The 11,926-nt window shown below is 46.9% G+C and overlaps 2 protein-coding genes across 5 annotated transcripts in view; one reads left to right on the top strand and one right to left on the bottom strand.

The window, feature by feature from the left end:
* Nucleotides 1-1,662: 1,662 nt before the first annotated feature.
* On the bottom strand, nucleotides 1,663-8,887 carry LOC119325769 (programmed cell death protein 2-like). 3 transcript variants are annotated; one of them, XM_037599504.1, is made up of 13 exons: nucleotides 8,590-8,887; nucleotides 8,145-8,239; nucleotides 6,060-6,321; nucleotides 5,880-5,963; nucleotides 5,638-5,771; nucleotides 5,452-5,549; nucleotides 4,814-4,902; nucleotides 4,464-4,557; nucleotides 4,219-4,376; nucleotides 4,073-4,143; nucleotides 3,769-3,883; nucleotides 2,677-2,885; nucleotides 1,663-2,082 (listed from the first exon to the last, which is right to left on the bottom strand). In XM_037599504.1, exons 3-12 carry the CDS (start codon nucleotides 6,312-6,314, stop codon nucleotides 2,718-2,720), a joined length of 1,266 nt encoding a protein of 421 aa, XP_037455401.1. In that variant the 5' UTR covers nucleotides 6,315-6,321; nucleotides 8,145-8,239; nucleotides 8,590-8,887; the 3' UTR covers nucleotides 1,663-2,082; nucleotides 2,677-2,717. The 3 variants fall into 3 exon arrangements, with proteins under 3 accessions (XP_037455401.1, XP_037455394.1, XP_037455408.1); XM_037599497.1 differs by lacking the exon at nucleotides 8,145-8,239; XM_037599511.1 differs by lacking the exons at nucleotides 8,145-8,239; nucleotides 8,590-8,887 and adding an exon at nucleotides 7,493-8,008.
* Nucleotides 8,888-9,067: 180 nt separating this feature from the next.
* LOC119325789 overlaps nucleotides 9,068-11,926 on the top strand; it is an 18,272-nt gene continuing 15,413 nt past the window's right edge. For both annotated transcript variants that reach the window (XM_037599521.1, XM_037599526.1), the window contains exons 1-7: nucleotides 9,068-9,221; nucleotides 9,308-9,448; nucleotides 9,548-9,663; nucleotides 9,920-10,074; nucleotides 10,769-10,857; nucleotides 10,975-11,509; nucleotides 11,703-11,870. In XM_037599521.1, the coding sequence (XP_037455418.1) occupies nucleotides 9,120-9,221; nucleotides 9,308-9,448; nucleotides 9,548-9,663; nucleotides 9,920-10,074; nucleotides 10,769-10,857; nucleotides 10,975-11,509; nucleotides 11,703-11,870 (1,306 nt within the window). In that variant the 5' untranslated portion in view covers nucleotides 9,068-9,119. The remainder of the gene's footprint in view (nucleotides 9,222-9,307; nucleotides 9,449-9,547; nucleotides 9,664-9,919; nucleotides 10,075-10,768; nucleotides 10,858-10,974; nucleotides 11,510-11,702; nucleotides 11,871-11,926) is intronic.

Raw genomic sequence — 11,926 nt, forward strand, 5'->3', positions numbered from 1 at the left:
AGCACGCATGAAGTGTATTAATTTTTCAGCCATGGCACCAACAACAATGAATTCAATGCAACCAATGAAATGGTTGCATGCATGCACCTTTTCAAAGTGTGACCTTATAAAAAAGGATATGCTTGTGATGCTGAGAGGCCTAATAAACCCGAACGGAGAGAGTATAGCAGATGCGATAGCCGTGATGTCGAAACGGGGGGAGCGCCATCACTCCCAGTGGCGGCCAGTTGTAGCCAGCAACGTCGCAGCTGAGGAAATTGAATTGAATTGACCTGAGCCCGCACATGACGCGGTGACTTTTTCCAACGTTTAAACCCGCGTCGCTATCTCCTCCTCCCATCCACCTCGAGCTCAACACATCGCGTCGTTCCTCACCCCTGACATGCGGGTCTACATATCGTTGCGGTCCCAGCCGTCAGTTGCACGGTAGGTAAACGTGCTGCGTGTGCGTAGCCTGGGAGCTGGGCCTGTGTCGGTCGAGGGGCATTCACTGTTTATTTGTTTTGGTTTGCTTGCTGTGAGATGGCGAGGGCAATTAAGAGACCCTGATCAAACGACTAAAATATGGCCTGCCTACGTAAGCGAAAAGCAAGCCTGTGAGTCCAGAAGATTATGGTTTGGAGCAGTGTAGGAGTATTTTTTTTTCAGCCACGTGACATCACCGTGGACTGCCCAAGTATGCACACAGAACAAACTAGTCCTAGTCTTCACGCAGTATATACGTTTTAAACGAGGCAGCTGAGTGGGTCAGCTTCACGGCCGTTCTGGTAGACAGCAGTAACCAAAACCGACACTAGTTTTGCAATTCTTGCGGGGTAAGTTGTGCACTGGTACTGTACCGTCCGTCTGTACGTGGTGACGCAGACCAGCAGATCCGATCTTTCATTACGGTGGATCTCTGGGGCGGGCGATTCCTCCTCCAGTTAAGAAGAGGAGTGTGGTGGCATGGACCCTTGATTGCCGGCGAGCACTGCAGGGATCCATCCATCCCTTTATTATTGTAAGCGTAAGCGGCCGGTGGCAGTCGCCGTCAACGGAAGCGGCCCAGTGCCGCCCAGAAACTCGCACGTATGTAGGCATAAAAAGTTGATTTTTTTTTTTTTGGGTTTTGTTTGCTCTGGCCGGCCACTTGCCAGGCAGGGCCATGCCATTGCCGCGGCACATGGAGTGATGGCGAGCGGAGCCAAGGAAAGAAAAATAATGCTGATGGATACTTGCCGTGCTTCCCCTGATCGCCAAATGTTTACATTACACGGGAATCGGCAGCATGGTTACACGGGCACGCCGCGTCCTGCTGACGACGAGGCGCGGCAGCGGCGGTTCCGGTGCCATGCTTTCCCCTTTTCCGCTATCATCTTTTCTTCTGCAACGAAAGGCAGCACAGCACGCCGCCGTGCTGGTCCGTCTCGAGGAGGGATGGATGTTTCCATGGGGACAGCCAGCAACTGGGTCGTGCAAGCAACGCCTCTAAAGGTCTACGTGTATCTTGCTCAACAAAACGTGCAGCCATGAACCCAAAACCATGGAGGAAGTGGCACATGGGAGGACCATGCCAAACGCACAAATTTGTCGTTGCAAAAAAATCGCTTCAACACCAAGACAACTACTAACACACGATGTTCATGGAATATCCTATATGCATGGAACAGATAAAACGTAGGGTAGCCATCAAAATTTCAACTCCTCAAAAAGGGCAATGTGGAGACTCTCTACTTTACATGCGGTCAATGCCGAAAGCGAAAATGCAAGAAATCTCGAATAACAGACCAACGAGATAGACCAGAACCCTAACGAGTAATCCCAAAAAACCGTCCAAGGTGTCCACATAAAGAGACGAAGAATCCTATATAACGAAATAAAGATGCACACTGAACCGGCAATGCTGGCGACCACAACTATTTCACATCAAATGCTCTTAGATGGCCCCAGTGGCTAAATGGTAGACCAAGCCCAATATAGCGAGCTAATTGGGACCATGGCCCTGCATTGAAGTTGACATCTAAAAAAAAATCTATCTGGCTTGGAACGCCTGTCTTCAGGTTGAAATGCAAGGTAGACCATCACTTTCAAGTTCCAACTCCCCTGGTGAAACAACAGAGCAAAATATGGGTTACTAGGACTATCTTTCATTAACACAGCTTACAGAGCAAAATATAGGTTACTAGGACTCCCTTGCATCCCTATCTTGCTCCCGCTAAAAGGCCAGGCAGATAAAACAACAAAGCTAACAACAAGATCAAGAGAATAGATTCAAACTATATTGATTTTTAACTAACTTGTTTTCCAAAGGAACATGCCCATACATTGCAGATGCAGGCGCATACAGCAAACAAAATGTTGATTAGCAATTAGCATAGCTTCAGAATCCAAAAACGCAACATCAAATAGGCTTATACCTATCTAACTTTTACAATAACTATTGGCACCGCACTTGTTCAAGCAATAGATGCATCAATGGGCATAGGAAAGTTCTCAACCCTTGGAACATTCTATTAAAAATTCTCTCAGAACGTGCTCCTATCATAATACACATTTGACAGTGGATGATAGTGTATACTGATAAAACACATGAAGCATGCCAACGTGAGCCGTTGCTTTTTAGTGTATCACATGCATTGACCATATGCATGAGCTTTTGTAGACTAACAACAAAGTTAAATCGGGGGAGTTACAAACCTGCTGCAGCAGACGCTACTCTGTGGAACAGGTAAACATTACTACGGCCTTGAGATTGACGTAGGATATAACTGAACCCATGAAAACTCTTCCTTGTAGCTAATATTTTGATCACATGATCCTTTACATGTGTACACAGCAATTGTTGCCCAATCAAGAGAGTCTGGTTCATTTCTCACATCAAAGTAATAAAGCAATTGTGGCATTATCTGGAGATACAGTAAACACAGTGTAAGGATATGTAAGCACATGATCCTGTATACGCAAGCACGAGGGAGGGAAATGTAATGATTACTGATAAGCATGTTGGAGGCATCACTGAGACACTGACTAAGCATAAACTTCACACATATGAAGTTCCATAGGTACAATTATTTGGACATTGCTCTCATGGGGGTTGAAAGGAAAAACATGATACCATAAGTTCACAGAAGTAATTCATTAAGAACATTCTTTTAGTTTCCTATTCGGACACAAGGAAAAACAGCTTGGTCATAACTTATAGGCACAAACCATGCCATGCATACCCTGCCACAGCCTGGCCTAGTAGCATAACTGATTACCATAGTTAAAAAAGGCGTGCCTAAGCGAGCGCTTAAGCGCGCCTAGGCTCTAGGCGTTGGCAAAACGCATTGTGCATAACTACGCTTAATCTGTGCATAACAGCGCATAAGCATGCGCTTTGGTCAGTAAAGCGCAAGGCGGTGGCAAAACGCACAATTAACGCCTAGCGCTTTTTTGAACTATGCTGATTACACAGTCCCTAGTGCCAGTGATCGATAACTTCTGAATCATGTTTTGTTATTGTTATTATTATTTAAAAACTGATGGTAGTGATGGCTCATAAACAGAGCATTTGCCCGACAGACATTTTAGAGAGCAGATGGGCATTAAAAAAATATTGGGCATGAAAAATGTAAGGTTTTCAGTCTATTATTTTTGTGGCAACAAAATATTGACTACAAACCTATTACTGCTACAAGGGGGAGTTATCATGGAAAAACAATTGGGTTTTTGAGTTTACTAGTTGTGTGGAAATGTGTTGCTATATCAGAAATGCAAATATTTTTGGCCCTAGACAAATTGACCAACCTGAAATTCATAGCATAGTGGACCTTTACAGTAGCTACATGAAGGGATGTCAGGATTTGATGGACGCCCAGCTGATAAAGCCCACAGAGGTTTTACATTTGGATCTCGACAGTATCTGTGTAATTTAAACTTTTATTAGTAATATGCATATAACATATATTGCTGAGAATAAATATGCAAGCCAACTGAATAAACTGAATTACAAAACGATTGAAACAATATCGAACTACTATTTTCCTGAACAGGCAAAAGTAAATTGAGAACATCACCGAACAAGGAGAGGATTCATGCAAGTTATGCATACCTCAATACTTGCTCTGGTGCTCTTGAGATACGCTCTTGAAAATATGCCCAGCATTGGTTGTCAGCATCAGCCTATATAACATAGCAGTGAATAAATAGTGGTTGCTATGTTGGCAAGCATAAAAGAGAGAATGCACGGCTAAAAACCTCAAATTGATCCATCCATGACTGCATTGTATCATCTGGTTTACCATGCTTTTGCATCACCAAGGACTTTGAGCTGTCTTCATCACAACCATCAGAATCCAAATCAACTTCATCGTCAATTGCTATCTGATATTCCGGCCAAGAAGTCCTAGCTGGAACTGCAAATAGAGAGGAATTATAAGAGGATAAAGACAAATTCAATAATTACGACCTTAATAGCATTATTAGTCTTCAAACAATGTTACCTTTTCCTACAGCTGGCAGCACAGAACTTGAAGCTTCAGAAGAATTGATTATCTGTAGGCAATCATTTTTATGACCAGAGCGCCAGTGCAGTGCCTGAGAAAGAGTCACAAAAATTTGTTTATCCAAAGTAGGACCTGGTTGCCAAAGGGATATGTAGGGTCTGTTTGGTTGGTGTCCAAGCCAGTCAATACTTTATTGTACTGGAGGTGTACAAAGGATCATGAGTGTGTCCAAAAATTGGCAAGGATCAAACCAAAGGCTGTATATTTGGACATGACAAAGGGGTAGATTTAACACAAACATGAGATGCCCAAGAGATCTCTAGGATGATTAAATGATTTGGGAATACCTGATGTTTCTCAGAACAGTAACGTGATTTCTTGCAGCCACCACATATTTTATCCCCTTTCCATGTACCACACCAATGACACAGAGCAGCTGGCAACTCAGAGTCAAGTAAACGAAGGAAATCAATATAAATTGCTTGGAATATGGCCATCTATTAACATAACCAGTTTGACTGACAGAAGATGGCCATTGCTGCCTACGAATGTAAGCGCATCAATATACTAAATTAATCAGCATCTAACAAACCCCACCAAACTTAGTCTCAGCAGTCGGCACATTGACAGTGCGATGTTTTTCTAGGAAAAAAACAGAAAGCAAAAGATTATATGTTTCCTAAGGAAGACATTAGAAGCAAGGTGCCGATATGTGGGGCAACCAGCATAAACAAATGAAGATGATAACTTCAAGATTTTAGCATATTGAAAATATGATCTAGGAATTCGTAAGTGTAAATGAAGAACATATTTATGCAATAGCTAGATGGAGTGAAAGAGATCTGCTGGACATAAGCACATTTTCTCTAGGATAACTAGCTAATTGCTACTACGTAATGCAGGAAATGTAGCACTAATAGCATACCAAACTTATTAGGCACAGTAAATCTAAGATGCCATGTAACTGAACAAAAAGGAAAACTACCTCCGGCACATAGTGGCTTGTCAGAGTTATTGCGACTTGGAGGTTCACTTGAGTAGAACACGTTGGTACGAGGCAGCTGGCACCGGAAAACCCTCACGCTGCAATCCAACGAGGCAGTCAGGATCAGCAAAATGTTTTCAGTCTCTAGTCTAAAAGCCAACACAGCAGCTATAGGACTTGCTTCACCTTCTACGAGGATTGCCTTGGTTGCGTGTCCACTGTTCGTGCTGGTCTCGGTGCAAGCATGCCATCGACGGGCACATGAACATGAACAGAGTGCGGTGGAATGCTGCTGTATTGCTCTCAATTGGAGCATAAATCTACAGAGATCCAAACACAATTTGAGATGAAGTTTTCATCCATTTAACTAGTACAAGTTCCGGAAAGAAAATAACAGGCACAATTGCTTCTAGGCACAAAGCAATAACCTGGAGGACAAAGTGCAGGGGCTCGCCGCAGAAGCCACAGCAGCTGGAGTTCCCCGTGGGCAAGTTCACGGGATCCAACCACGCCTGGACAAAATACACAAACACCTCACATTAATACCTGCTCCAATTGCATCAAAATCAAAGTGTGTCGCTTAATATGATGGGCGTTATTGCACAGACCGGGATGCCTCCAGCCTTGCTAGGAAAGAGGTGGCGGAGGAGGAGGCCGGGATGCTTCGGCTTCTCCAGGAATCCAAGCATGACTTCTGCTTCTTCATCTTCATCCTCGTCATCATCATCATAGCCCGAGGCGGCCGCAACCACGGTCACGGTGGAGGCGGGCAGAGGTTGGTTGGGCAGTTCTGTCTCATCATCGTCTTCATCGTCCAGGGAGGTGATGCGAAGACCACGTAGCTTGTCGGCGTTGGGCTCCATCGATCAACTGGAGTGGAAGAGATGGATGAGGCGGGATTGAGAAAATGGCCAAAATACCACAAGTCAAAACCAGAGGTTCCAACATACCACTAGTGATGAAAACCAAAGTGTAGTCAGTTCAGTTTACATGACAAAATACCACTAGCGTCTGTCTAAGATACTCAAAAGAAAGGCATATACACTCGCCTCTTCATACACTGTACTTACAATTCAGCAGCAAATGAGAAGCATTTGTAAATTCGCTTCACGCCGCCGTGAAGAATACTACGCGTCAAGTTGCAAGGTGGACGGGATATCCCGCCAGGCCGCAGCGCCCGCAAAAGAGCCCGCAAAACTGCCGCTGGGCTGACCGCGGGCTCAACGGGATGAGCCGCATAACCGCGTCACCCCATGCTTCTCAAAAAAAAAAACCGCGTCACCCCCGCCTCTTCTCCAAAAAAAAGACCTAGTCTCTTCCGATGGGGCGCCCTTCCTCCGACCTGCCGCCACGGCCGATCTGACGCCCATCCTCCGCCCCCGACATAACGCCTGCATCAGTGCGCCGCTCCTCGCACCTGCTAGCCATTCCTGCTGATGGGGTCGACGGCGACACCGCCGCCATCTCCACATCAGAACTGCCTCACGCCTCCCTCACGTCTCCTCCAAGAGGATGTTCCTCCGTCGCTTCCCTTGCCAACCGGAGTTGTCGTTTTGTCGCCGTCCACTTCCGCATGGTCTGCATCCTCGCTGCTCCCTTTCCTCTCCTCCAAGATCCCAAGACCTGAAGTTTACTAAATGGGCATCAGGATTACTGAATGTTGATTTTACTCAAGGGGAGTTATGTTTCAGATTTAGAGGGTTCTCTCACTGTACAGTGAATCCTGTGTCTTTATGTACACTTTTCAGAATCTTGTCTTTCTGAATGAGCAAGAAACCAAGCAAAACATTGAGTTTACTGAATCTTGTTTCTTACGCAGCAGTAGTTTGTGTCTTTCTGTAACTGAAAAGTAGACAAGCATCATCGGCCGCACTAAATAGTGTTAATTCTTACGTACATATTGATGTTTCCTTGTCAAATTGGCTTATGCGGAGGCTGCCGCACTGCCCCCGCTAATTCTAGCGGTGTGTGGCGGGCAGCCGCATCCCGCCCTGCCTGCAACCTGAACTACGAGGAACGAAACAGGAGAAAATAATCATACTTGGCCGTCGGAGGTCGCGGCGGCGAGTCGGGGCAGGCGTGGCGACGCGGTCGAAGTCCAGCAGGCAGGGGCGTGGGCTTGGTTCAGTTCACAGCCGAGGTCGCCGAGCAGCTTCTGGGCATCAAGGTCGGCGTGGGCGCCGAGCAGCAGCAGTCGTCCTCCTGGTCCGGGAGTGGGCGTCAAGGTCGGCATGGGCGTCGTGGGAACTCGAGCCAGGGGCAGGGGCAGGGGGGATGGCGGCGGGGCAACAAATAGTGAAACGGTTTGCTCTTTCTGGAAGGAAAACCCTAGCCCGTCCTCCTGGTCCGGCCTAGCCGCGTCCCACGCACCACAAAGCGAAACCGACCGGGGTCGGGCCGAGCGCCACAAAGCAAAACCGACCGGGCCGAGACTCGGTCAAACACCTGAAAGTGGGTTGGGCAGGGAACTTTTAGCCTCATGCACCCTACACGCAGGCTACCAAACACACCCATAGGCTCCGACCACTCGCTCCCTCAAAACCCTTCCCTGCCGCGCCGCCGCATAAACCCCTCTTCTCCCTCCCCACCCGCCGCCGCCGCCAGTGGCGGAGCCAGGATTGGAGCAAGCCCCGGGCCCAAAAAATTTTTTTCGTCGCGAGAGAAAAACTTAACGCCCATCAGGCTATAGCTACCTCAAAAGAATATCTCAAATATGGCTCAATTGCACCAAAAATTTAGACACTTCCATTGCGGCCACCGATGAATAAAATATCTTCATCTTTTAATTCTACAAAATGAAATGAAATTGATATCAACAGCAGCAACAGCATTCACTTTCAAATTCAATTAAAATGTAATTGATTTTTTGACAGCAGCAGCAACCATTAGCAGTACTGCAGTAGCACATCTACACATTAGCATATCAAAAATTGTACTGCAGTAGCACATCCACACAGCAGCAGCAACCATTCATGATTCATTAGCATCAGGACTGATTAGCATCGACACATTAGCACATCCACACAACAGCAGCAACCTTTACGACTATCCAGTACCATATCCATTCATTAGCATCAGACCATCAGTATTAGGATTTATTGTAGATGCACTTGCTGTTTGAAGAAAACTTGAAATTACCTCGGCTGCAGTCGGGGCAGCAGTTGCCCGGGGGAGACCGGGAGGCGGGAGAGGCCGGCAGGACTGGAGGGTGGAGCAGGGCAGGACCGCAGGAGCAGAGCCGGCGCGGCGGCGCCCCGCGCCCGGCTGGAGAAGCAGAGCAGGCGAGCCAGGCGAGGAGCGCAGCCGAGCAGGCGAGCAGGGCTGCAGCCTGCAGGGGACTGGATGGGAGCGCCGAAGTCAGGGGAGGGGAGCAGCCGAGCAGGGGACTGGAGGGGAGTCACCGGCCGGCGGCGGCGGCGGCGGCTGCCTCGGCTCCCTGGAGGTCTGGAACTCACGTCGCGTGGCTAGGTCTGGTCGTCTGGGCGTCTGGCTCGGGCTGCTACGCCGGCAAGATGAGGCTGCCTGGGCCCTGCCTGTGTGTTGGGCCACGCCCCGGGCCCATTCAAAAAATATGGCTAGGTAATAACTAAAGAAAAAGCCACGCCCCGGGCCTGGGGCCCAGATCCGCCCCTGGCCGCCGCCGCGACGACCATCCGCCCAGCGCGGCCATGGCGCCGGCCCTCGCCCTCGCCCCGATTCGCGACCTCCTCACCTCCTTCAGCCCCTCCTCCGACTTCCTCGCCCTCTCGTCCGGCGACGGCCGCATCAAGGTGCGGAATCAAACGCCGCCCATCCACGCCGGAGCGGCTCGGGTTGCCGCTTCCTCTGTTAACACGACGGTTTGCCTCTGTCGCAGGTATGGGACGCCGTGCGCGGCCACTTGCAGACGGAGTTCGCCGACATCCCCGCGGTGGAGGTCGGGGCGCTCCCCGAGACGAAGCGCGGCCACCTCGCCCTCGACTACACCTGCATGAAGTGGGTACAACTCTCCACCAAGGTGAGAAATCACTCCCATTTTTCGAGCTGCTGCTGTCTGGTGCTGCGCCCGTGTGTGTGCGTGTGCTGTGCGTCATTGCTTGTGTTTTTTGCCTAGCAGAAGAAGCGGAAGGCTGGGAGTTCGCTGCTCGTGCTTGGGACGGGCAGTGGCGATGTCCTTGCGCTCGACGTTGCTGCGGGCCACTGGAAGTGGAGGATCAGCGATTGTCATCCTGGGTATGGCTGGTGGTTCAGTGCATTTGTGTCATGCTGGGAGGGGAACCTCGTTGTTCATTTGTGGAAACCACATTTTCTTAGTACGAAATGTTCATAATGCCATGCCAATTACGAAATTCCTTTTGACGCATTGTTGAAGCACATACCCGCAGCTGTAATCTTGGCTTTGTTTGCTATTTCCTGTTGGGGTTAATCTCTGCGGAGCTTAGGCTCAGATGTGTTCACTTATGTCGGTGTGTGTTTTGTATTTGTTCAGGGGTGTGACAGCAGTGGCATACTCGAGGCATGGGCGGAGTGTGTACACAGGAGGCGCTGATGGCATGGTCTGTAAGATTGATGCCTCAGATGGATCTGTTGCAGGGAAATTTAAATCTTCGTCGAAGGCAATATCTGCGTTGGCAGTTTCATCAGGTATGTCTTCTTGATTTATATCTATTTTCAGTGTTTCACTACTCTCTATGTTGCTAAATCATCCATGTCTTGCTTTTTCATCTGCACTATGGATGTTTTTTCATCTGTGTTGTGATTTCTTCTTCAGACATAGTTTAATTGCTCTGACTTACCCTTACAACAGTAAATAGTTGATGATCGTAATGACCTTTATATTCAACAAATAGATATTGACCATCTTTTATCCATGTTATCATGTTGGCGCCCTCATGGTGTTGGCCATGTCATGGCCTAGAATCTCTAAATGATCTCCACAGTTTGCTTTTCAAACTATAATGGTAATGATCTATTCGAAGTAGATATGGTAATGCAACACACCTATTATCTACCAGACACATGGATCCATTTAAAGAAAATCCCACTGTCCTGAAAAATGCCGCTTTTACTTGTTTATAATCCTTTTTCTTTGTGAAATCTGAACTTTATCTATCTGTTTATATGATATATGCGCAAATGTATGCTATTGTTAACATTATATGTATCCTTTGAGCTAAGGGTCTTTTAATATATAATATCTGTCTGTATGTGTATTAATCTTATGATGCAATGAGGCATGCATGCCCATTTTGTTTTGCTTGTATCTGCTCTCCTCCATACCAATCATTTCCACCCCAGTTCAAAGAAATGAAATGCACTTTGTATTTGATCTTAACAGATGGAACAGTTTTGGCAACAGCAGCTGGTCAGTTGAGGACCTTTGACGCTTCTGACAACAAAAAAATTCAAAAATTCTCTGGGCATCCGGTGAGTTTGTCTTGTATGCCCTCCTGTACTGTGATCCTCTTCTGAATTTGTTATCTTTTCAATTGTATTGCTTTTTCTAAGTGCACACCTGTTGCTATTGACTACATGAACATTTAGGTGTCTGTGAGAAACATGATTTTTAGTAACAATGGCAAATATGTTCTGTCATCTGGAGTTGGGGAACGCTATGTTGCCATTTGGAAGTTGGGCAGTGGTAAAAGTCAGAGTTCAAGCTGTATACTCTCTATGGAACACCCAGCAATCTTTGTGGACTGCATGTGTTCAGGTACTAATGCTACTGAAGGAGAAATAGATGTGTTGGCTATCTCTGAGGTTGGTATCTGCTATTTCTGGTCTGGGAATAACATGGATGACTTGCGCAATAAGAAGCCTACTAAGATTGCCTTGTCCGAGTCCTCCCTTTCAAGAACGAATCAGGATTTCATGATATTTGCCGCAAAACTTCAAGGAATAGATGGACCTAATTCGGCTCATGTCCTTCTGGCATATGGATCCGTGGTGAAACCATCTTTCGATAAGCTGCTGGTTTGTTATGGTAAGGATGTTAATTTGGGTGTATCTGAAGATGGAGTTCTCTTACCTACAGTTCAACCCACCATGCACCAGAAAGGTCAATCTGCTAAAACAAAAGGTATGCTAATGCTCATCAGTTATGGTGGTAATTCACCTTATGTGTTATTTATTTATATGAATATCCGAATGGGTCAACCATTCAAACCCTGTTTAGAAATGGGGATTTGGTTAGGAGCTTTATTGTTACCGCCTTCATTTGAGAAGTTTATTAATGGCGAATCTTGGGCTGAACTTGGTCTGTTTTTTTGTAGTAACTATCACTGCTCTAGACCGTGCGAATGCAGAAGATGCCATTCTTCCTCTTCCGAAGCTTCATACACAAGAAAAGAAAAGGAAGCATGGTGTAACAAAACCGAGTGGCGTCAAACTTGCGATTGATAGTGACCTTGGTACCACTTCAAGGTTGACCGAGAAAAGAGGTAAATTATCTCTTGCCATGTCTTCTCTGTTAGATGTGTATAGTCCCTTTTCGGTA

Source organism: Triticum dicoccoides, chromosome 1B (genome assembly GCF_002162155.2).
Source record: "Triticum dicoccoides isolate Atlit2015 ecotype Zavitan chromosome 1B, WEW_v2.0, whole genome shotgun sequence".
In the NCBI taxonomy this organism is placed as follows: Eukaryota; Viridiplantae; Streptophyta; class Magnoliopsida; order Poales; family Poaceae; genus Triticum; species Triticum dicoccoides.